Source organism: Molossus molossus, unplaced genomic scaffold (genome assembly GCF_014108415.1).
Source record: "Molossus molossus isolate mMolMol1 unplaced genomic scaffold, mMolMol1.p scaffold_m16_p_16, whole genome shotgun sequence".
NCBI classification, from domain to species: Eukaryota; Metazoa; Chordata; class Mammalia; order Chiroptera; family Molossidae; genus Molossus; species Molossus molossus.
The window spans coordinates 42,049,301-42,076,046 of NW_023425351.1; the positions used below are offsets into that span (position 1 = coordinate 42,049,301).

Genomic DNA, 26,746 nt, shown 5'->3' on the forward strand with positions numbered 1-26,746 from the left:
GTTCCTTTAGGTTGTTAAATGGATGTGATTTTTTTTTAACCTTTCAGAATAACAACCATAAACAGACATAATGGTGTTTGACCTGATTTTTCTAAGCTCTTTCAAATGAATTCTGTTTATTCTCACTGTTAAATCTTCAGACTTAACTTTTGTAGAGTAAACCGACAAACAATTATGAAATATTACCTTGAAGACAAGAGATAAGTATAAACTTTAAAGTCTCGTAGAATTCTGGATGGCATGAGCCAGAGCTAAATACATACAAAAACGTGCAAAGATATCGGCAGTGCCTACTTAATATTTTATTAGCATGAAGCTAAAAACTTCATAGCAAAAAGCTGGTAAAAATAAACTTGACTTTATTATTTTATTTAAATTCCTCTCAAAGAAACTTCAAACTAAATCTTCAAATAAAGGATCTATAAGAATTATCAGTCTGGTCCATGTGATTCATGGTTCTATGTACCTGAAGCCACCAGAAATTCTGTAATCAGAGATAGTATGAATTCTGAATATTGGTCAAACATTTCTGTGTAGCGAAAAATAATTTCAACTAAAATTTCACATTTTCACTTTCATGTTATAATTTTTGAGCCTATTGGTTTTACCACCATTAGATTTTTCAGATCGGTGGTGGGTCTGGACAATTTATCTAGGGGTGATTAAGTAACTAAGTGTTCATATGTCTATCCCCATCAGTGGTCTTGGGGCTTCTCCAGGGCAGCAACTTGTTAAAATTATGAGTGTAAATCATGTATCTAATTACAAGTGCATGGCATATAGCATAGACATAAAAAATGTTCACTGAATAAGTGATGAATGAAGAAACAAACTGAAATAGTTTTGTAGACAGAAACATGAAATGCTCTAAAATATATTATCAAATAAGTAATGTTTATTCTTATAGAAGAACGCTGACTGGGAGTTTTTGTCTGCCCCTTAGTTAAAGACTAAGGCACACAGTAGAGACAAAGAGACACAAGCACCCCCTATCCTGAAGATCCACAGACCAAATGAAGCCAAACCACTGCCCCTCAGGTTACTCAAGAGGTTGTAGGAGCCCTATAACTCCCAAACAGGGTACAGGAGAATCAAGAGCACTGAGGGGCAGTGTTTATGAGTTTCCTCACTCAAGCCAAGTTGAGAAGCAACAAGATATTCCATCACAGACACTGGGAGTCCCTACAAGAAGAGAAAACTGGCATTTCACTCCCAGCTGATTACTAAATAAGGGATCTGCAAACTTACCCTGGTGCTGCTACTGAAAAAGAATTTAGCCTAGTGAAAATGTTCTTACAAGACTTGACATATGTCCCTGGAAGCGATAGGAGGTAAGGGAAAACATACTTCTGCAGATGGGAGGCTTGATGGAGCAGCCTGCACATGAAGACCTAATTGGGCCATAGAAATAATATATCTGGGAAGGAGAGAATAGGAAGAACCTCTCATACTCCTCCTCCTAACCACTCATTCCCTGAGATCCTAGAAATAGAACATCATGGATTTGCATGGCTCCATGTGAGAAGGAAATACCTTGGGGCATCAGTCTGAAATTAAAAGGTAATAAATTATATGGTCCACTCTTTGATCCTAAAGTCCACTCTTCGTTCTTAATATCACTTTTGATGTTATTCCCCATTACTTGTTGACTAAACATTCAAAATGAGATCATGAACAGAAAGCCCTCATAGTCAAAATAACTTCCTCAGACATCAACATTAGCCATAACATATGCCTGGAGCACAGTATCTTTGTTTTAAAGTAGTCATTTTTTTCAAAATAATCTTCCAAATAAATGGCATATTAAAAAGAAGAAATTACTTTGAGAAAAGTTTATGCTTTTTAGAACTCTTTTTGGTAAGCCATTTTTCTTTTTGCCATGTGCTTTAAATATCTTAATAAATTCCAACACGGTGACAAGAAACCACATACTGCACCTGTGCTTTCTGTCTTAATTAATCCAATAAGTACAGGCCTGCTCACTTTAATTTGTAAAGGAAATGATGATATAGTGCATTTTAACTTAAGGTATTAATTACCTAAATAAGCAGAATTAGCTTAATGTTTCAGTAGATGTTGCAAGTAAAAATTTCTGAAATTATGGAAGACTTAAACAGCATATTTAGGAACAAGAAAGCAAAATGCTCATTCTACCTCAAGTGGCCAAATGCACTAAATTATACTGAGTGGGGAAAAACAAAAACAACAGTGTAACAGTTCAGAGTCACTAAAGATTTTGTTGTCTCCCTACAGAATCAATTAAATTCAGCTTAGTTGCCCAGTGATTAACTCAACATTTTTTCCCCTATAAGCATGTTTAAAGGCCACCCGCTTTTCAAGACAAAGGTTATGACTGTCTTAAATGCCTCGGTAGATTGATGGTCAAAATCTTACAAAAATTCTACACGGACCTAGACATCATATGATACAACTGTGCACACGCCACACCATCTGTTGGACAGGACTGCCAGTACAGATTTCGTGAGCTGGCAAAGGACTAAAATAGTCAAGAATTCTACAAGTATTTCAAAGTGCAGGCTTCTCATTAATTTTAATTTCCTGTTGGCTCAATAAGGAAAGAGTGAGTAGTGAAAGCACAATGTGCCACACACACTCAAGCTCATGCCTCAGGTACACCTGTAATCATAAACTCTTATCCAGGACTATCCACTACAACATGGGATTTTATGTTTATTTCTTCTTTACCCTAGAAGAAATAAATCTGAAATATCGACAGTTATCTTTTCATACTTTGTTAACACTCTCACAAACATCTGGAAATACTTGACAATAATCATTTAATTAATGCAAAGCTAATTGATGACAATATATTTAAATACTTCATTCAACTGAAGTGGTTTCCTCATTTCACACAATGAGGGGCTGAAGAGAACAAGTTGTTCTTTGAATAAGGTAACTTCTAACCAACATCTCCAAACACATTATCTGTATTTAAGTAAATAAAGCAGATGATAGCAGACAGCTACACTGGTAGAGGCTGCTTGCTGGCTTCAGTTTTTCTCTCAAGGTTTTCACAGGGCCTGTGTTGCCAAGGGCTTTCCAAAGGGCTGGTGTGGCTGCAACTGTTTTTGTGGGATCTTGTGCTCCACCAATGTCTCCACTTAATTAAACCCTTCGTAAGTGTTCGCTGCTCTAGGAGGGTGGAATGATGCTGAGAAGGAAACATTTCTCCAGAATAAGGCGCTATTCCTAAAATGCCCACAGTGGCTCCAGCAGCAGGGCTGGTACTTTCTCTGGGTTTACTGCTTTCTGCATTTTGTAGCAGTGAGGGTTTGTTGTTGTTTTATTGTTTCCCTATAACATACTGACTTGCCAATCCAGGAATCAGAGGTAAGACTGTAAAAAAATGTAGAAAAGTCCAAGACAAATTTACACTTGGAGGAGAGGACATTTTTCTTTCTGCCACAATGATTGAGACTTGTCTCCCAGTGCTTCCCTGGAGATTCTATGTCCCTTAGCTCAAAAAAACATCACCAATTGAGTATTTAAGAAACATAGTAATCAAGAAATGTTAACTTACAATTTAATTTAAGTCAAAAACAAACAATGGTTAATTTACCTAATTCCTCTTATACCGGTAATTATTGTGAATCCAATTTCCTTTTTTAAAAAAAATTTGGAATGAATATAGTGGGTTAACAGATGGCTTTTAAAGTTTTTGTTCTTATTCCAAAATCTTTATGTTACCCAAAATATATCTATTTAAGAATGATACTGTAACTTCTGCAAAACATGATCGACACACTCTATTTAACACCAAACAATCTGGAAGCTAAGGCTGTTTGGAAATAATTCTAACAAAAACTGAAACATTAGACTAGTGCTATAATAAACAGATTTGCCTTTTACATTTGTTTTATAAATCTTCACAGGCACACCCGAAACAGAATTTTCTTAGTAGAGTTCGAATAATTGGATCAATTAGCCCAAATATATTTTATCCTATCTTTAAAATACTTCCAAATTGGTGAACATAAATTAATTCTCCCATCATCTCGTTACATCCAGGAACATAATATGAAACAACAGTTCACAGAAAATCCAAAAGACAAATGCTAAAAGAAAATACACACATCATGATGCAGACAGGCTTCAAGGTAAAGATTACTTCCTGCTCTGCACATCTGTCTAGCAGGTGTCTCTGAATAAGTTCTGTCTTTCAGGAACCTGCTCTGAATACTACAAAAGATAATGAAGTGTTCTCTTTCTTTTTCCTCTCTTGAAACCTATTTTCCTCTATGCAGAAGGATAAGACTTCTACATCTTGGGGTCAAAACAACTTAAGGTTTTAAGCAACTTCTATTTAATAGATATAGGAATCACATGAAGCCCAGTTCTTTTGGAAGGTAGCCCTGAGATACATCATAAAGAGGGAAGATAAACATACCTTACACACCATTTACTTTGATGAGTCAAATTTTTAACATTCTATATCTAATGTATGATGGAATGAATAAAGCCAGACTTCCCTTATCATTACCAGCTGGTGTCTTAGGAGGAAATCTGTCTGCTTTTAGTGAGTTTCCTTACTTTGTAAGCCCTGTTTCCATCAATTCCTTTACATTTTGCCCTGCCCTCTTTTAGCCCCTCTTCCACACTTTTGTCTTTTACCACACTCACTACTACTTCTAGCAATTCTTTATTTATCTGGCAATCCTGCCTCTGTTCATCTCTAATTTATTCCCACTTACACTATCCTCAGGAGCTATTTACAAACATCTTCCACTTCCCACAAAGCGATGAGAGGGCTGGGCAGTTCCAGCTGACAGGTGCAGTAAATGCTGGAGAAGGAAGAACTGCTCTAGCTACTCTGTCCCTCCTCTTCTCCCCTTTTAAGGCTCCATGCCCCGTATAAGTCAGAAAAGAAAGAATCCTGCAAAATTGGAATCCAGTCATAGGCTCTCTTGAAGTTTCTTTCCTCTTGTGATGTCATTTTTGTTTCTTTCACTTTCTATTACAGTCAAACCTGTTTTCCAACATCTCCCATTTTGAACAATTCACTTCTCAACATGACAATCCTTTCATGTTGATACCTATGCGATCAATCAGAGTCTCTCAGGTGACAAACAAAGGAGAGAATGGGGGAGTCATGAGTCAATTTACAGCTGTTAACACTTCTGGAAATTGTGTTGTGAATATTTGTGTTTTTTTGCTTTTGTTGCTGCTTATTATTATTCAATTTTCATTTACATTTCATGTCCTTTTTGTTTTTAAAGTGTTTATAAACAGTACATTAGACATGTACTATATAAGACAGGTTAAAAACGAAATCATTTGGGGGTCTGGAATGGATTAATTCAATTTACATTATTTCTAATGGAGAAAAAAAATATATGCTTCAGTTTTCAAACAGCTTTCCGGAACAAATTAAGTTCGAGAATCAAGGTTCCACTGTATTAGTTCCTCACCTTAACCAAAACAGCACTCTTTAATCTAGGAAGTTGGCTATTTCTGTTGATTAACCTTTTCTAATGCATCCTACATCTATCACTGTTTTTGTTTATTTTTCTCCACTATTTTACTATTACAGATGCTCCTTGACTTACAATGGGGTTACCTCCCAATAAACCCATCCTAAGTTGAAAATATCAAGTCAAAATGCATTTACCACACCTCACTACCTAAACACCATAGCTCAGCCTAATCTGTCTTTAACATGATCAGAAACAATATATCCAAAAACACAGGTAACACAGGGCAGTGCAAAGTATCGGCTGTTCACCCTCATGGTCACATCCTGACGGGAGCTGTGGCCCATGCTGCTGCCCAGCATCCTGACACAGTACTGTACTGCATATCGCTAGCCCGGGAAAAGGGCAAAATTCAAAATTCAAAGTATGGTTTCTACTGAATGTGAAACACAAAGAGGAAGAAAGAGATATCATTTTCATGTCATCTAAAGTTGAAAATCATAAGTCAAACCATTGTTAGTCAGGGACCATCTGTATATTATTTTAAGCCGATTTCACGTAACTGGTTTTTCCTACCTTTAGTCTTTTCCTATCAATCAAATCCTGCATGCTGCCATCGAGAGTAATATCTTAAAACAGTTCATCATGTCACTCTCCAACTTGCAAAACTTCAATGACTTTCTACTACGAAATAAAGATTCAGACGTTGCAGTCCTGCACTCTGGGCCCCCACCATCAGACCCTTTCCATTTGTTTCCTTTACTGTCACAAATGAACCTGATTTCATTGCCACCCAATACAACTTGTGCTTTCCCATATTGAAGCTTTTTATCACACGTATCGTTCTCTGTAGCGTATTCCCTCCTGCTATCCATCTTTCAAAGCCCTCTCCACAACAGCATAATTTCATAAACCAATCCAGCCTTTATTGAGTCCCCTCCTTATGCAAAACCACATAAAAGAATTATTGCTCTGGATTACATTTTTTTTGTATCCTCACCTGAGGGCATTTTTTCATTTTTTGTTAAGATAGAAAGGGAGGGAGAGAGAGGAAGAGACAGAGAGAGAGAGAGAGAGAGAGAAACATCGATGTAAAAGGCTGCTACCCACATGGCTCAGCCATGGCCAGGGACAAACTGCAATCGAGGTACATGCCCTTAGCGGGTCTCTCTGGACCGCAGGCCGATGCTCTAACTGCTGAGCCAAACCGGCCAGGGCTCTGGATTACAATTTAATAGTCACTTTATACCTTGACTTTTTAATTTAAAAATATTATTATTATTTTATTTATTTATTTAATCCTCACCTGAGGATATTTTTCCATTGAGTTTTGGAGGGGGGGGGGAGAGAGAGAGAGAGAGAATAGGTAGGTAGGTAGATAGATAGATAGATAGATAGACAGGCAGATAGATAAACATCGATGTGAAAAAGACGGCCGGGGTTAAGCGGCAACTGAGGTACGTGCCCTTGACCAAAATTGAACCCAAGACCCTTTGGGCAAGTAGACGCTCTAACCACTGAGAAAAACCAGCCAGGGCTAATTTAATAAATATTATATATGTGTGCCTAGCACAACTTAAAGCAGAAAACAAAACATTTGTTAAATTAGTTTGTTTACTAACAAGTTTTGAAATTTTCAGATAGCAGGTCTCCAAAATCTTGACTCTTGACTGGTCTTATGACATATTTTGACTAACAAAATATGGCACAAGTGACACTATGCAAATCCCCCCACCCCCAATTTATTTATTTTGTGATGTGGTAAAACATACATAAGTTAAAATCCACCATTTTAACTATTTTTAAGTGTACAGTTTCAGTGGCATGAAGTACATTCACACTGTTGTGCCACAATCTCAAGCATCCATTCCAGGAACTTTTTTCATCTTGCAAAACTGAAACTCTGTACCCACTAAACAGTAACTCCCCATCTCCTCTCTACCCCAGCCCCTGGCAACTACCATTCTATTTTCTCTCTATGAATCTGACTACTCCAGATATCTCATGTAAGTGGAATCACACAGTATTTGTACTTGTGTGACTATTTTAATTCCCATGATATCTTCAAAGTTTGTCCATATTATGGCATGTGTCAGTAATTCCTTCCTTTATAGGCTGAATAATATTCCATTGTATGAACATGCCACATTTTGTTTCTTTATTCATCAAAGGACACATTGCTTCTGCCTTTTGGCTACTGTGAATAATATCGCTATGAACATGGATGGACAAATACCTGTTTGAGTCCTTGCTTTCACTTCCTTTGGTGTATGCCCAGAAGTGGGATTATTGGGACACATGGGAATACTGTTTAATTTTTTGAAGGAATGCCATACTGTTTACCACAATAGCTAAACCACTTTACATTCCCACTACTGTGCAAAAGGAAGGGTTCACATTTCTCCAAATGCTCACCAACACTGTTGTCTTTGTGTGTGTGTGTGTGTGTGTGTGTATAACAGCCATCTTAATGGGTGTGAAGTGGGTATCTCATGGTTTTGATTTGCATTTCCCTAACACTTAGTGATAATATTATCTTTTGTTTATCTTTGGAGAAATATCTATCTGGAAAAATAGCTATCCATTTTTAAAATTGGGTTGTTCTTTTGTTGTTGAATTATAGAAGTGCTTTATACAGGGTGGGGCAAAAGTAGGTTTATGGTTGTGAGCAGCCAAAACACAGAGTTTATTCTTCTTTTATTATTTATTAATTATTGTATTATTTTCCACACAAATGGCTGTAAACCTACTTTTGCCCCACCCTGTATATTCTGGATGTTATTCCTTATCAGATCCATGATTTGCAAATGTTTTTTCTCATTCAATGGGTTGCCTTTTCACTCTGACAGTGTCCCTTGATACAATGAAGTTTTAATTTTGGTGTAGTCCAATTTATCTATTTTTTCTTTTGATGGTTGTGTTTTTGGTATCAAGAAATCATTGTCAAATCCAATGTCATAAAGCTTTTCCCTGTGTTTTTTTCTAGGAATTTTATAGTTTTAGTTCTTATGTTTAGACTTTTTAAATTCATTTTGAGTTAATTTTTGTATATGGTATAGCCCACCTTCATTATTTTGCATATGGATATCCAGTTTTCCTAGCATCATTTGTTGACAAGACTACCCTTTTCTCATTGAATGCTCTTGGTTCTACTGTCACAAATCATTTGACTACATATATTTATTTCTGGGCTTTCTATTCTAATCTATTGGTCTATATAGCTATGTGTTCTGATTACTATAGTTTTTGTTTTGATTACTGTTTTGTAGTAAAATTTGAAATCAGGACGTATGAGACCTCCAACGTTGTTTCTCTTTTTCAAGATTGTTTTATTTCCCTAGTCTCTTGAATTTAAGATGGATTTTTCTATTCCTGAAAAAAAAGTAATTGGAATTTTGATGGAAACTATGTTAAATCTATAGATTGCTTTGGAGAATAGTCACATCTTAATAATATTAAGTCTTCCAATCCATGAACATGAGATGTCTTTCCATGTTTTAGTGTCTGCTTTAATTTCTTTCAGCAGTGTTTTTTAGTTTTTAGTGTACAAGTCTTTCACATCCTTGGTTAAGATTTTTCCTAAGTACTCATTTTTAAAAATATACTTTTACCACCGGCTGGTGTGGCTCAGTGGTTGAGCATGCACCCATACACCAAGAGGTCGCCAGTTCAATTCCCAGTCAGGGCACATGTTGTGGGCCAAATCCCTAGTGTGGGGCATGCAGGAGGCAGCCAATCAATGTTCTCTCTCATCAATGTTTCTATCTTTCTCCTTTTCCCTTCCTCTCTCTAAAATCAATTAATCAATAATATATAATTTTATATATATATACATATATATATATATATATGGGCTAAGACCCTAAGTGGTCTTTTCTTTTTAATGCTATTGTAAATGAACACTAAGTGCAGGTCTCAAGAGGGCTTACAATTGCTTTTACCCTCTTAGCAGGTTACTACCACCACCTAAACACCCCAGGCTTGCCTGATAGTCATATGGCCTAGCTAACTGTTGGCACAACTACCAGACACAGGACTGAGGTAATTTTAAGTCATTCAGCTCTACTCAAACTGTCAGATGACCATAGCCACTTGAAACACCCTAGGTGAGGCCAGCAAAAGAACCAATCAGCTAAACCTGGTCAAACTGCTTATCCACCAAAGTGTGAGCAAAATAGGGTTATTTTAAGCCAGTAAGATTTGGGGGTGGTAGAAATACTAATTGAAACAATTAAATAATTTTATTTAATATTTATTAACTATAATAATTTATTCATCACTTTGTAACCCATTTCATACTGTTTCCCAGAGGCTGTTAAGATTTATTCTGAGACAAGACAGAATTACTTGATGGTAAATACATAATTCATCATATTCATGAATGATTTAAAGCTTGAATGTCAGCATTCTAAATAATTTATAATTTTTTTAAAAAGTAGGTAGCTTGAAACGCAATCTTATAAAATCTATAGAAGTACAGATTTTATTTTTCTAATCTGTAACTTCAAAATGAAAAAAACAAAATGTTTTCAGGCTAACCTGTGCTTTTGCTAATATTTGCTAGAAATTAGTATTAAATTTATTAAAAATGGATACTAAAACTTTATTATCTGATTTTAAAAAATTAAATAATCAAAATATTTAGGAGTAAAGTACTTAAACTAAAAACAGATATAATCTCAAAGCATTCAGAGGCACACTAAGCAAAATGGCTTAAGATTACTTACAAATTTTAAAGATATACATATATTTAAACTTGTATTTACTTACAAATAATGTATTTATTAATAAGTATAGCTATGGAGGGTTATAGTTACTTCATGTGGAAAAAAATCTTACAGAATAATATTCAATAGTAACATACTATTTAAGATGTTAAAGCAAAAAGCTACTTCATAAAAATTTCTACTCCATTAAAAAAAATCATTATGAGAAATTACTATTTCAAGATGTGGAAATAGTTGCATAAGAATTGTTTGCATTATATGCATTCTTTAAAAGAAGTAAAAAGGAGCAGGGTGAAGAAAAAAGAGAAAATGTAACATAAGAGGTGTTAAAAGCACAGTTTAATATTGAAGTTTATATGCTAACTAGATAAAAATAGAACTATTATTTCTGACAAACCAACTGGAATTAACACCTACTCAAGTAAAATCAAATTCAGTTATCTTTCAAAGTTGAAGAAAATTTCTCTAAGTCTATGTCATAAATGTCTTTGTTTCACTTGTTTTGGAAACTGAATTTACTGACTGTCAGAAGTATTGCATATTTGCATTATTAAAAACAACTTTTGAAATAGCTGTCATTTTAATTTTAAAGAGTCCTAAATATTTCTCTAAACATGGGCTATGATTTACTTAACTATATCAATTATTTACATTTCTCTGCAAATACATTTCTACAAGAAAACTACAACTGCACCATTCCCCTACTCACATTTATGACTATATATAGAATGTCAATATACAGTCTACAATTTTATACATACACAAGACTATGTTTCTCAATCTGGCAATAAAATAAAGAAGAAGAAACATAAATGAGAGAATTCAAATGTACTTACAAAGTCAAAGTCTCCATCTTGAGGAACTTTCCAGTTATCAGGAAAAACATTTTTGGACATAGGGAAGGGTTCGTGCATGTTCTGATTACAGTTTTCATGACTCTTATTCTTGAAGTCCTGCTTATCAAAGTAGTCCATGAAAGATGGTCTTTGTACTTGTGGTGAAGTTGCATTTCCTTAGGCAAACAAACAACATAAGGAGGGTATAAGACCTCACATTCAAAAAAGTATAATTTTTATCGAGCAACATAATACATTTTCACTGGTCAGATTCAAGGCCAATATAGTCGATTTAATGAAGAACAAAGTAAAATAAAATAAGACAAGAATGAAAAAATGAATATATCCAGACCAAACAAAAATTGAACCAATGATCAGGCAAAGATCCATAAATTCTTAGATTGTGGAAACATTTCAGAACGTTGGCAAATCTTTATCATAATTTTATTTAAAATCATTTCAGATGTATTTGAAATCTGTCAAAGAAAGCAAATTTTGTTGTTGTTGTTAATCCTCACCCAAGCATATTTTTCCACTCATTTTTAGATAGAAGAGAGGGAAGGGAAGAAGGAAGACACAGAAACAGAAACATCATTATGAGAGAGACACATCGAGTGGCTGCCTCCCGCATGACCCTGACTGGGGCTAGGGATCAAAACTGCAACCCAGGTATGACATGCCCTTGACCAGGAATTGAACCCAAAATCCTTCGGTCTGAGGGCCGTCACTCTAACCGCTTAGTCAGGGCAAGAAAGTAAAATTTTAAAACCTGTTTCATTTTAAATGGCTAAGCTTGAATTGTTATTGTTATTGTCATTGTGCACACTATCAGCTATCAGAAGTTATAAGGACTTACCCAGGCTCTCTCTTATTTTCCTACTTCCTCATAGTCCTTTTGGCTAATTCCACCTCCTCCTAGACTCCTAGTCTCACCAGTCATATTTATATCTGTGACTCTCGACTCTATTTCTTAAGCCCAGATCTTGCTCCTCTGTTCTATACTGGATCTGAGGGTAGTTAGTTACCGCAGACTTACCAGTTCTAAAGCTAAAGTCAAGGTCTTTCCCTTCTATTTTTTTTTTTTTTTAATTATTATTATTTTTTTAATCCTCACCCAAGGATATTTTTCTATTTATCTTCAGATAGAGTGGGAAAGAGGGAGAGAGAAACATCGATGTAAGAGGGGCACATCAACTGACTGCCTCCCACACAACCCCAACCAGGGTCAGGGACTGACCGCAGCCAAGGTACATGCCCTTGACTGGAATTGAACCCACGAGTCATTGGTCTGTGAGCCGATGCTCTAACCACTGAGCCAGACCAGCCAGGGCAAGGTCTTTCCCTTCCAGCTCACTGCTTATCTAATAAAGTCAACATTATTTACTCAATCCCTAAAGTGATAAAGTTGAGAAATAACCCAGATTCCTCTCTTCCCATCATACCACACTGATCATTGGGTCTTTTCCATTCTACTTCTCAATACAGTTGTTTAAACCCAACTCTTTTTCCTCTCTCCAACATTGTTACCTTCCTAGTTTAGCTTCTAATTATTTCTGATGCTGCCCATTGTAAACCTCCAAACTGGACTCGCTGCTTCGTCCAGTTTTGGTTTTAGTTTCATACTGACAACACAGTGACCTTTCTAAATGCAAATCAAACCATGTCATTCTTCTGCTTAGAACCTTTCAATGGCTCCTCATTTTCTAGACCGAACAATTAGAATGAAAAATAAACATTTGGAATAACTAGATTTTTAAATCTAGCTGGTATGGTCTTGATCGTTAGGGCTTTACAGATCTGGTTTGAAAACTAAAATTCTAAAAGGTCCCAGACACCACCACAAAGGCATTTCCTATACAGTTCTCCAGAGAGTTAAATTACCTACCTTTTTCTTAAAAAGTTTCTGTGAAGAAGTACACCTCCCCACAAAGAAGAATATTTGGGCAACTCTAGGTCACAAAAGGTTTTTTTTCTTAATGTGAATAAACTTGAAATCTGTCCTTCTACAATTTATACTCATGTTCCAAGTAAATTCCTCTTTGATATACCAGTACATCAAATATCTAAAGACACACATAATGGCTCCTGTCTGGTATGTCTTTTTTTTCAGGTGAAACATACCTAGTTCCTTTCATATGTCATGTTTTTCAGATTCATCGTTATCTTGTTTACTCACCTACAGAAACACTCCATTCTCTCCATGATCCTCTAAAATCAGATGTAATATTGCTAATAGTGATCTGGCCAGTCTAGAATGCATTTGTAAATGGTACTAATGCAACTTAAAACTATAGTTAACATTATGACAAATAAGTAACATTCTTGGCTCATAAAGTAATTTTGGTTAAAAGAATACAATGCTAAAAACCCTTTATTTTTACTCTTTAGAAATATGGGATAAAACTGAATTGATGCCTGCTCTAAGTGGTAAATCAGCAAGTCTGGAATTTTTTTTTAATCAAAATAAAATGGTGGGGTAAAGAAGTTGTTAGGTAAGCACCCTATCACCCATTTCCTTTTCCCAGCATTTAGATCTCTGTGGGCATTATTTAGTGGACTAAGAATTTAGATGAATTTGCTCAGGTAAAAGATGTGAGAGGTTGGGCCTGGCTGGTGTGGCTCAGTAGTTGAGCATTGACCCATGCACCAAGAGGTCGCTGGTTCGATTCTCATCGGGGCACATGCCCAAGGTTTTGGGCCAAATCCCCATTGCGGGGCATGCAGGAGGTGGCCAATCCATGTTCTCTCTCATCGATGTTTCTATCTCTCTCTCCCTCTCCCTTACTCTCTTTCTAAAATCAATAAAGAAAAAAAGATTTGAGAGGTTGGTAATGACAGTATTGATTCATTAAAAATTTTTCATTTCATTGCCTTAAAATGACATGATTTTCCCTATCAAGATAAAGTTTTTATTGGCTTCTCATTATACATATAACATAAAATTGATCATTTAACCATTTTTAAAGGTACAGCTTGGTAATATTAAGTATATTCATATTGTTGTGCGACCAAACTCCAGACTTCTTTTTCTTCACCTTGCAAAAATGAAACTAAACCCATTAAATAAAAACCCCCATTGTCCCCTCCTGCCAGCCTCAGAAACCACCATTCTACTTTCAATATCTATGAGTCTGAGTAGATATCCCGTATAAGTGGAATCATTACAGTATTTGTCTTTTTCTGACTGGCTCATTTCACTTAGCTTAACATCCCTCAAGGATGTTGTAGCATGTGCCAGAATTCCCTTCCTCTTTAAGCTAAACAATATTCCATTGTGCATGCGTGTGTGTGTGTGTGTGTGTGTGTGTGTGTGTGTGTATCACATTTTCTTTATCCATTCATCTGTCAATGGACACTACGGTTGCTTCTATCTATTGGCTATTGTGGATGCTGCTGCTATGAACATGGGTGTACAAATATCTCTTTGAGACCCTGCTGATTATGTTTTTAAATGAACTATTCTTAGTTTTCTTCTATACATGCAAGAGATCTTATTTTTTAATACCTACACAGAGGCATTTTCTTATGGGTATTTTGATGGTTGAAACTAATTTCTAATCAAGTACATCATTATCATACAATGTAAGTAAATATGAGTAATATTGGTAAAAGTAATATATTTATTTTTCTTTTCAGCCCATGGATTATGTCTTTTAAATGTCTGTCTTTACCTTTTTGTCAAACTGTAAGTTCCCTAATACAGGAACCCAAATCCTTTACTCAAATAATTTCACAAATAACTATGACCATCAATGAGTGGTTTTGACCACACACAGATGTTCAACATTGATGGCCATGAGGAGGAGCTAATAAGATGGTATATGGTTTTTCAATATCATTACTTTTGAATTAGAGGCTACCAGTATTGCATTACTTGCACTGTGTATTGGCATAATACATTTACAAAATCATATGACTACTACAATTTTAGAATTATCTGTCCCAATAGAGTCAGAAGAATTCTGATATTCAGAATATGCATGTATTAGTGGAAAAAGAGCAAAAAACAAAGAAACAAAAAAAAACCCAACTGTTTACCTGAAGACTCATTCTTCAATTAGAGCTGCTCAGGCTTGAGAAGATATAAATATAACTATGACAAAACAGAACTATGACCCAAATGATACCAAGCGAAAAAATACTACACATTCAATAAAAATTAGGATAGAATAAAACACCAGTATGCATAGTAAACTTTCAGAACTTAGAACACTCCCTTAGCCCACATACAAACTCATGAAAAAGGACTTTCACAAGATATCAGCCAAAGCTGCCTTTAGATTCCCTGTCAGACCAGACTTTACTAGTAATGTTATAAAGGAACAAAATATATAAGAGGGAATGTATAATATTTTAATGATCAATAAATGTTATATAAAGATTTTGTGTTTCTGGTCTTTTAACTTCAACTTTCTTCCCTAAAATCTATTGCTAAAATAAAGAAATTACTTAATTTGACAAGGTTACATTACTGACATTTGGACTGGACACATACATTCCATTAACATTTTCAACAGATTTTAAGAACCCTTGATTTGTCTCTGGGCTTCATCGTTAGAAGATATTTTATCTTCAGAATTAAAATTTGGTTCCTATGGCAACCTTTTATTCCATAACAGAGTCCAGGAATTTAACTTCAATTATTCTCCACCTCTGACCTTTTTAAGAGAATAAATAATAAAATATTATAAGTGTAGCTCAACAAATTTTCTATAAAGTAATTGAGCAAATCAAATCATGGGGTAAGGTGGATGGGGTGGAGAGATAATCCTTTAAGCCTTTGCTCAATATTCTTTTTTTAAGAGAGCAGTAATTTTATAATAGAATTGCATATTTATTCGTGTTGTAAGTTCTTATTTTAATCAGCTAGTCTTAAGATGGGTCACATGCATAAAGATATCTAAAAACTTTAACATTTAGTGCAACAAAGGTTATCAATGTCTATAGAGTGAACTCAAAATCAGAGAGGAGAGTAAAAATGGTTTCGTTGGGAAATAACTCCTATGAAAGAAATCCATGAATTTCACCATTATCAACTGCATTTGACAAACGTATAGAAAATGTTTCTTTGAAGAAAATTTCTATATAGCATTCTTTTTTTCTTTTTATCCTCACCTGAGGACATTTTTTTTTTTATCCTCACCTGAGGACATTTTTCCATTTTTTGTTCAGACAGAGTGGGAGGGAGAGAGAGGAAGAGAGAGAGAGAGAGAAACATCAACGTGAAAGGGACACATCGAGTGGCTGCCACCCGCATGACCAATCAGGGCTGGGGACAAACTGCAACCGAGGTACGTGCCCTTAGCGGCAACCGAACCCGGGTCTCTCTGGATCACAGGTCGATGCTCTAACCGCTGAGCCAAACCGGCCAGGGTGCTGAGGACATTTTTTGCATTTATCTTCAGATAGAGCGGGAGGGAGAAAAGGAGGAAGAGAGAGAGAGAAACATCGACATGAGAGAGACACATTGAGTGGTTGCCACCCACAAGACCCCAACCGGGACCGGGGACAAATTGCCACTGAGGTACATGCCCCTAGTGGGAATCGAACCCGGGACTATCTGGTCTGCAGGCCTACGCTCTAACTGCTGAGCCAAACCGGCCAGGGCTATATAGCATTCTTTTAAAAATAAATTAAGCTTATGTAAGTGCTTTGGTAAAAACAAAACAAAAACACATTATGGCACTACTAATCCATTGAAGAAAACAGCAGTCCCTGACCACTGCCCCCCACCAAAGCTGTCTCCCTCCAACCCCCACACCAGGCCAGGCCTGTACTGCTTCCCATTACTTTCCCCTCCAGTCAGCACTGGCTTCCCTGCAGACTCTAATTACAGTCTTCTTTGTTTTCTCCTCCACTAGGGGGTATGGAACACTTGACCCCAAATCTTTACTAATACCATGGTGCTATAACAAAATAGTCAGTGATCTTTGATTTACCAATTACTCTTAATTCAGACCCCTGTATCTGAGTAAATGGAAGACTAATCTTTTCCTACTGGAAACTAACATTTATAGAGCAGCAACTCCAATATGACCTACATTTCAAGAGTAGCAACATGCACAGAAAAGGAGGAGAAAATAAAACCTCAAAAGTTGCCTTTCCACTCTAGAGAATAAATATGAAAAGCTTTAATCTTTTATAAAAAATCCTCACACCAAGCCCTGGCCAGTGTGGCTCAGTGGATAGAGCATCGGCCCCTTGCACTGAAGGGTCTCGGGTTCAATTCCCTGAGTTGCAGGTACAATCCCCAATCCCCGCCGGACATGTTGGGAGGCAACCAATCAATGTGTCTCTCTCATACCAATGTTTCTCTCTCTCTCTCTCTCTCTCTCTCTCTCTCTCTCTCTCTCTCTCTCTCTCTCTCCTACTTCCCTTCCCTCTAAAAATCAAGGGAAAAATTATCCTTGGGTGAGGATTAACAACAACAAAAAATCCTCACAACAAAAATTAAGATGGACTGAGCAAGTACTTCCTTTATAGATAGGGAAAGTAAAGGCTGAAAAACAGATAGTACTCTTTCTGCAAAGAGTCAGAGATATAAAAGTGTAATCAGAAGTAAGTAGTGGCAATTGAAAGGGAAGAGGTAAACCAAACCCCAGACTGAATAAAGAAAAAAAGGAAATTACTTAGGAATTTCATTCCTGGAATGTGCTGTTGCATCCTCAGCAGTCCTGGGCTGCTGCCAACCCGACCCCGAGCAGGAGCTGCCCAGGGCATGCAAGGCACCATCAAGGCACCATCATGCCCTAGAGTCTCAAAGTGAAAGCCTACCTATCATCTATAGGCCCTCCCTCTCTTGAGGTCACAGGTGTTTCTAGTGTAGGAAGGAGTGACCATGTACCACACTTTTGGGAAAGCTCAATTTTCGTGATATAGGTACCACTCCATTTCTTCTTGCTCTTTCCTCTTGCCTGGAATGCAGTTTAATGGCTGACCATCTAGCAGTTATGCTGCAAGCAGGATGACAGTAAGAATAATACCTTAAAGATGATGTGAAAGAAAGGATTCTCTATCTAATAACATTATGAAATCATTCTACAAATGCAGGACATTCTGCTGCTGGATTTCTTGTTAAATAAGAAAAGAAATCAATCCTATTTTGTTTAACCACTGTTATTTGGGTTTTCTGGTACATATAGCTAAATTCAGTCCCCAACTGAAACCTTTTTACTCCCAAGTGGAGGATGCAAGAATGGGTAGGAGCAGCAATCTTTAATTTTACTACTGGAACACCTCAACCTGAAACTTAATCTCCACTGTTATATAGTAGTTTAATTATCACTACAGTTCAGATGTATTATAGTTTTAAGGGTCTTTTATAGGATGACCTAAAAACCTATGGTAAAATGCCTGTTGGGTTCTACACTCAAAAACTTGGAAAATGACCCATTCCTAGGTTATAAACATTTAAAAATTAAAAAAAGTATAAAAATCAACTTAAATAAAAGGTGGCAGTCTAATCCATTCGATTTTTCTTTTTGTATAATTTGAGAGCAAGATATACTGACACCTAATTTTTTATTCAAATGTTTGTACTCGTAACTCCAAATAATTTGTTTAATTTGAAACTAAGTATTAAAATTTAGAGTATATCTCTGTTGTACATAAAGATTTTAGAAAACAATTTTTAAAAACACTTTTTTTGTTCAGACAGAGCGGGAGGGAGAGAGAGGAAGAGAGAGAGAGAGAGAAACATTGATGTGAAGGGACACATCGAGTGGTCGCCACCCACACGACCAACCAGGGCCGTTGGTCCGGGGACAAACTGCAACCGAGGCACATGCCCTTAGTGGGAACCGAACCCGGGTCTCTCTGTACCGCAGGCCGACGCTCTAACCGCTGAGCCAAACCGGCCAGGGCTAAAAACACTTTTGAAGGAGTAAAATAGGTAACATTTGTTTTAAAAGTTAATGGGAGGGGGCAGCTGTAATTGTGCAGTCATATTTAACTACACAATATTAAACACAGTGCACAGTTGAGTCTTCAGTGAGATGGATGCATGTTCACAGGAGTAGGACAGAAAAAGAAAAAAAAAGAAATGCTAGGCCCTTCAACAGGAGAGTGAAGCAGGAACTCTCAAGATAGCAACCACTGTCATATGTGATTATGGTTGCTATGGCAAATGCTTTTTTTGAAACAGAGAAAGAATAATCACAAAAAACTGACTTCAATTTCTCCAGCTGCAATTGAATTCTGACTCTACTTATAAAAATATTTTTTTATTTTAATAATAAATTTAATGTTCAAAATTACCCCGTTCCTCAATTTTGTCCCCAATTCTTTCAACCACTTCTATAGAACTAGAAATCCATTAGCAATAAAAAATAATCACAAACACGATCCCTTTGTGCGTGCAAAATTTTAAAGAAAATAAAATGTTTTCCCCTTCCTACACACATTCCCCAAAACACATACAAGGAAAATTAAATTGTGTGAATATAATACCTTTAGAAAATATGCCAGTCCACCCACAATTATTCATTAATTTTCATAATTTGCATGCCTTCTAAACAGGTGAAAAGTTTTCATGGAAATTCAAAGATATAAAGAAATTTTTTAAAGCATTTTAACAAAATATAATTTGTTTAGTTTTTAATTTCTTAGCATGATAATGACAAAGTCAGTCAAGTGTAGGGAATGAAATAACAATTATAACTTTAGCATAATATATCTGGACATCAAAAGGACTTATATTACCTAATTTGTTCTTCTAAAAATATTTTAAGATGTGTGGGTGATCCACCTGATTAATGATCTTGGAAATGTGTCCTTTAATTTGTTGCCAAGAGGATAATTAATATATATAAAAAATAGACTGTTAATACAGAAGCTACTGACATCAGCTTTCTCTTAACTTCATCAGACTGTATTTTAACACAAAGGAGTACACAGACAACATGGAGACGATCCAGAGGCCATTCATAAAAAAGATTAAAAACTTAGAAAATAATACCTGTACAAAGGTTAAAGGGACTGAAGTTGTTCAGCCAGGAAAAGAAAAGTCTAAGGATATAACATAGTAAGTATCCAAGTATATCCAAAGGGTTCTTGACCAGAAAATAGTGACCAGCTGTTTTCCATTTCCAATGAGGGCAAAACTGAAGCCCAAGAATTTTAGTCAAATAAAAGAAGTGACTTCCTGTGCAAATAATGAACATTGTAACAGCAACTGGGTGTCTATGGAAACCCTTTCTTTAGACGCCTTTACCAGAAAGACAACTTTTCATTTGTACAAGGAAAATTAATATTTATATACTTGTCTGTACTCTGTGCTAGTAAAACAGGTATCCTAAAATCAAAATATCTGCACCAACAGGCCTGAGCTGGGTCACAATATCATTAAATATTCCACAGACCAACCAACACAGAGGAACAGACCACATTCAGTACCTAGAAGTGACTCCAAACCACTGTAGCCACACATTAGTACCTCTGTAGAGTAAATGAAGGGTTTCTAATTGCCCGGTAATACTACAGGTATTTGTACCAAGCTGCAAGTGGGACCTGTAGTTTACTGCTCTCACTTAAATTGCCATGTTGTGGGCAAGTTTAACATTACCAATTAAAGTCGCAAAGAAAAGTTTTTTATGCAAGAATGGTAAGATCTCTGGAGAAATGGGAAAGCCATTGCCTCTCACACTGCTGTCCTGGTTGTTTCTTGGCATTTCAAAGGCTATCCTTATTGATTTGTTCCTTTGGCTCAAAGCTTTATAATTTTTGGAAAAAATGTAAATATTTCATGAACATTAGACATTATTAAATACTTTACTTCTGCATATCTGATTCTTTTCTGAAATACATTTTGGAAAAAAGAAGAAGGAAAAGGACCAGAACCAGAACTTGGAGAGGTGTTACCAAGCACACAATGGGACATGAAAGCTGTTGCTCAGGGCAAATGGTCTCATACTTACAGTTTGTCCAGGGACATTAGATGAACCAGGGAGCAGGAATACCTCATGGTTAGTCTTCCCTTCCTGCTTATTTCTCCTAAATCCTTTTTAAATCAATCTAGAATCTATTTCCAGGATAAACTCCTAAAAATCTAAAGCAGATCTTAATTTCTCTTTTATCATTAATTAAGTGAAACTACTTATATGTACTGTCCAAAATGAAACAATAAACTGTGATATATTTTTAAAATCACTATTATAGGTATATGCAAAGAAGAAATTTAAAAAATATGTATTCAAATTATTTAACTCAATATCTAATCATTACTAAACACAGTTATGAAAGGTTAATATAAGTAAACAACATTAGTCAACATGAGCAGTTATTCTTCCACCCGTTCTTAATACAACATCATTACCTCTGTAGAGTAATGATGTTGTATCCACCTACTTCACCAGCCAGCTCGCTCTCTGCTCAAGTGCTCCAATGTCTCTCCATCCTTTCTACATACTCCAGATGAGTTCTAGGCTCTGAGTCAAGTTGCTTCTTTCCTTATTCTAAAAGTGGTTATCAGTCCTAGCTCTACCTCAGAAGCACTTACAGCGTTTTTTGTTTTGATTTTTAAATAGAGATGCCAAGTCTCTGGTCTATAGAACCAGCATCTCCGAGGGGCTATGATAAACATTTGTGAGGTTAGTTACATGAACCCCAAACCAGGGTTTGTTTTATAAATCAAGGCCAATGCTTCAGCCTATGGAGATCTCTTAAGATCCTGAGTCTGTCTCAGCAGCTATTTTTATTTTGCTCCACTTCATGTCATTTGCAATTCTAATGGACTTTCATTCTATAGCTTCATCAAGTTTCTATTAAAAATGCTGAACTAGCCCTGGCCAGTTTGGCTCAGCGGTTAGAGCGTCGGCCTGCGGTCCCGAGAGACCCGGGTTCGGTTCCCGCTAAGGGCACGTACCTCGGTTGCAGTTTGTCCCCGGCCCTGGTCGGTTGTGCGGGTGGCAGCCACTCGATGTGTCCCTTCACGTCGATGTTTCTCTCTCTCTCTCTTCCTCTCTCTCCCTCCCACTCTATCTGAACAAAAAATGTCCTCGGGTGAGGATAAAAAAAAAAAATGCTGAACTAGCCAGGGCTAAAGCCTAAACCCTACAGCACACAGTGAGAACTCTTCTGGTTGAAAACAATTTATACTTAACATCGTGCCACTGCCTCTGGGAAGCTTTCCTTTTGTAGAGGCTGGGAAGCTCAACACTACATTTCCCAGCATGCCTTGCACCTTATCCTGGATACATGTACTTCTTCCACAACCAGGAAAACAAGAAAGGAGGATGAGGCCATGAGGCTGCTACCTTAGTTATTTCCTTCTGCCAAGCACGGTTATGAAGAAACGGAGTTTGATTTTTTAATATGTTTTTGTTGATGTCTGAGAGAGGATGGGAGAGGAAGAGAGAGATGGAAACATCTATATAAGAGAGAAACATCGATCAGCTGCCTCCTGCACGCCCCCTACTGAGGACCAAACCCACAACCTGGGCATGTGGCCCTGACTGGGAATCAAACCACCAACCTCTTGGTGCATGGGATGATGCTCAATCTACCAAGAGTTTTTTTTTTCATTAACAGCAGCATTCCAGCCTCACAGGTGCTAAGGCGTGGTTGCCTTGACAGGGTAGCTTTCTAATCCCCACATAGCAATAGTCATTGAGATCATTCTGGTTTACTGAACTCAATAGTGCCAATGGTAGCCTCTGGATTCACCGTTCCTGATCACAGAGGTTGTTGCATTAGGGTCATTTTGGTGGTGTTGGGGGGAGTCATTCCTGGAGGACTAGATTACACAGCCCTTTTCACTGATTTTATTAATATCCATACTTCTGACTTAACTCTCTATGTTTTCAAAATACCTAGAGTAGTTTCTGTTTCCTCCAATAATCCTTGACTGACACAAGACCATTTGGATATAACTGTTCAATCCTCAGAACTATCAACTAGATCATATTACATAGTGTCCAAAAGGATATCATCAAAGACCTTGTCAAATACTTTTCCAGAATCCTAAAACACAAAATCCAAACCCTACATTTTCTCTAATCTAGAATTTTAGTGATGCTGTCAAAAAAAGGAAATTATATTATTCTGATATGATTTGTTCCCACTAAGCTAAGCTGACTTATAACAATCCAAGTCTTCTTTCCTAAAGAACACACAGATATTCTGGTTCTACCACTGACTTGCTATGAAATCTTGAACAAGTCATTTATCTTTCTTTAGTGGTGAGTGGTAGTGCCAATCCTACTTTACAGGGTCCTGTGAGGAGTCAATAAAATAATGTATGGAAAGTCCTGAGAATAATGTTTGGCCCATACTAGACCCTCAATTACTAACAGTTATAATCTGAGAAATTCACCTTTTCTCTTTTCTAAAAAAAAAAAAAAAAAAAAAAAGTAAAATAAAATTTAAATTTACCCTTTCATGCTTCTATGACACTTTCCTAAAGAGATATCAGATTTCACAAACAGTGAAATATAATAGTTCTCTCACCTGCAACTTATCACAATACACATTATTAACCACAGTCTTCTCCTAGTCAGGAGATATCAGATCAGCTGGTGCTCCCTCACTGTTTTTTCCTCTTGCCATTCACATCGCTCGCATTTATGCTTGTGCTACTCTGTCCACTCTGGAGATCATTCTTCTCTACAGAATCCCCTTTGGCTATCTTACTGAATAAGGAGAGATGGAGCAAGGTCTTGGGGGAGGCAGGGGAAGGCTGGAGCAAGGGTTTGCCTGGAAAAGGAAAAGAACAGAACTGTTCAGTGGCTCAGCATCTCCGGTCCCAGGAAGATCAGGCCTCCCTCGCTGTGTGGGAAACAGGGCTGGGCTCTCCAGATGCTCCAACTTTTCAAGTTGTTGGAAGGACAAACTGACAAAGAATATAGGTAAATATTAACCTTTACTGATTACCTATCGTACTGAAAGCACTCTTCTAGGTGCTGGATTTACCTAAATTAACCCATAATTACATACACAGACAGATATACATCACTGAAGCCCTAAATGGTTAAGTCACACACAATTAGAAGTGTCTAACTTTAGAGCCCATGCTCTTTTTACTACACCACATCATTTGTTCAGAAACCATTTAATGAATTCTTACTACTGTGTTAGGTATGTATTAAGCACTGGGAATACAGTGGGGAGTAAATAGATAATCACACAGAAATAGGCAATTATAATAGAGCGTGAAATTGTTTTTCAGAGTAAAAGCATGAAGTGAGATTTGTGTCTATGGAAGGGGCACCCATCCCTAACCTGGGTCAGTAGATGAAGCAAACCTCTTAACTGAGCCTGAGAACTAGCCAAGGAAGTAGGAATCTAAACAGAGGGAGATACTGGGTAGTACAAAACAGAGGGATCTGGGTAGTGTAAAAGCCCAAAGGTAAGGATGAGTATTTTAAGAGCTGAGGAACTAGAAGAAGGAGTAGTGAGACCTGAGAACAGAAAGGTAAGCAGAGACCAGAGAATATACTACCTTTTAATCCATATTGGGCTCTATGCTAAGAGCAATGGGGAGTCACTGGAGGACCAAAAGCAAAAAAGAGACATGATGAGATCTGTATAGAAGGTAGGGGACCAAGATTGGAGGCAGGAGATCCATTAGGAAGCATGATACTTGATGTTAATTAAATGAGGGGGTGAGAGAGAGGTTAAGACCAACTCTAATTTTCCTCTCTTACTCCAAAGTCCATGTTTAAAACACATACATAGCTTCTCTAATTCTCACATGATAACATTTCATTCCTTTCTGGAAGTAGGAAGCAAAGTCATCTACTGAAACTGAGAGGTAGGGTGGCAGAAAGAGATTTTTAGCAAAGGTCTGAAGGAGCCCTTTTGTAGAATGAGAAAGCTGAGCAGAGAAACATTCTGAAGGCCCAAATGGGGCTGAAGGCAATGAACTGGTGGTCGTCATCTGTACATATGTGAGACTGTCTCCATCAGCACTTAGCAGCCACAGTGAAGATGCAACAAGATGGACAAATAGATTGATCCATGGTTACATTATTCCAGGAGAGGCAGAAAGGAAGACCAATAGATGAGGTAAGGATATAAGTAAGAGAGTAGCTAAAGCCATGAAACATAGCTTCTAAACTGAGTGGTTCTTCATCTGAAACCAACAAAAGATAGCCCTCTCAGAGCAATCAGCGCTGCAGTGTAAGACCAGAAAATTGTAGCACAGAGACACAGCTGAGTATATCTGAGCTGAAAAGGGTAAAAGGCTCAGTCTTCACTTTGCTGAAACAACTGCTCTCCCAGAGTCACCAACAGATAAATAATCTCTACTATCTCATCAATTTGATGACAATGGATTCTTTGACCTGGCTAGTGTGGCTCAGTTGGTTGAGCATCATCCTGTGCACCAAATGGTCGCCTGTTTCGTCCCTGGTCCAGGTCCATACAGGAGGCAACCGATTGATGTTTCTCCCACATCAATGTATCTGGTTGTCTCTCTCTCCCTCTCTTCCTCTCTTCCTCTCTTTTTTCCTCTCCTCCTCCCTACCTCCCCCCTCCCCTTCTCTAAAATCAATAAAAACATATTTTTAAAAACAGTTATCTTTTTATCTGTAAAATACTTTGCAATTAAAGTATGTTATGAGTAAGCATCCTTCAACAAAAAAGTTCCATAACCCTAAGTTAGAGATGTGCTGCTTTCTTCTACATTAAAAAAAAACAGTTTTGTAATTTATTTGTGCCATTCCCTTTTTTACTGTCAAATAAAGTAAAGAAACAAACATTTCCACAACTGGCTATAAAAAGTAATACAGAACTATCATGGTTTCTATGGAAGCATACTTTCAAAACAGAAAATATTCAATAGGAAAAAGCCACATACTTTTCATAGTTCCATCTTCTTCTTCTTCATCCTCACTGTTTATAACCATGGTCCCCAAGTCAGATTCTAACATTGTGCTGTTATGTTCAATCATGGTCTGGGCCCCTTCGCTCATCGTGCTCGTGGCCCTCATGGTGCCCACACTTTCTGAGCTCGTCTTCACCATGGTGTGGGAATCCAGCTCATCTTCATCCTGAAAGCAAAACACTGCAATGAAGGAAGACTTTTCTGAGACAGCTGGATTTCTTAATTCTCAACATATTTTTTAATAATTAAAAATACTATTACTACTAATTTTAATATAAGGAAACACACACAAATGTTATCATAAAAGCCAAAGTTATCCAAAATAACCTAAAACTTTGGGGAATTAAAGCTGAAGCAACAGAAATTGATGAAATAGAAGGCTGCTAGCTAGTTTTAAAATGAGGACTAAGCTAGATAAATTATCAACAAATGCATAACAAAGAATATAGTGACAAAATAAACAAATAAAAGAGCACATTAAAGATAGAACATGTTGACACTATAACAGCCATAATAAAAAAATTGTGTAAGTATTCATAACATAAAATTTAACATTCTAGTCACTTTTCAGTATATAGTTCTGTAATACTGAGTACATTCAGTGTTGTGCAATCATCCCCTACACCCAGAACGTTTTCATCATCCCAAATAGAAACTCTATCCTTGAAAAAATAACTCCTCAGTCCTCCCTTTCCCCAGTATTTGGTAACATCTATTCTACTTTCTCTCACTATGAATTGCCTATTCTAGATACCTCATATAAGTAAAATCATGCAATTTATAGCCTTTTGTGTCTGGCTTATTTCACTTAGCACAATGTTTTAAAGGTTCATCCATGTTGTAGCATGTATCAGCATTTCTTTCCTTTCTAAGAGTGAAGAATATTCTATTGTGTATATATATATTATTTACTCACTTATTTGCTGATGA

General features: G+C 36.8%; 1 protein-coding gene across 2 annotated transcripts in view; it reads right to left on the minus strand.

The window, feature by feature from the left end:
• Positions 1–26,746, minus strand: part of STK3 (serine/threonine kinase 3) — a 319,871-nt gene that overhangs the window by 67,797 nt on the left and 225,328 nt on the right. The window contains exons 9-10 of one of the 2 annotated variants that reach the window (XM_036264223.1): positions 25,790–25,982; positions 10,996–11,171 (exon numbers count right to left, since the gene is read on the minus strand). In XM_036264223.1, coding sequence (XP_036120116.1) covers positions 10,996–11,171; positions 25,790–25,982 — 369 coding nt within the window. Of the gene's footprint in view, positions 1–10,995; positions 11,172–23,489; positions 23,686–25,789; positions 25,983–26,746 lie in introns of those variants that run through there. The other variant, XM_036264224.1, reaches the window with a different exon arrangement.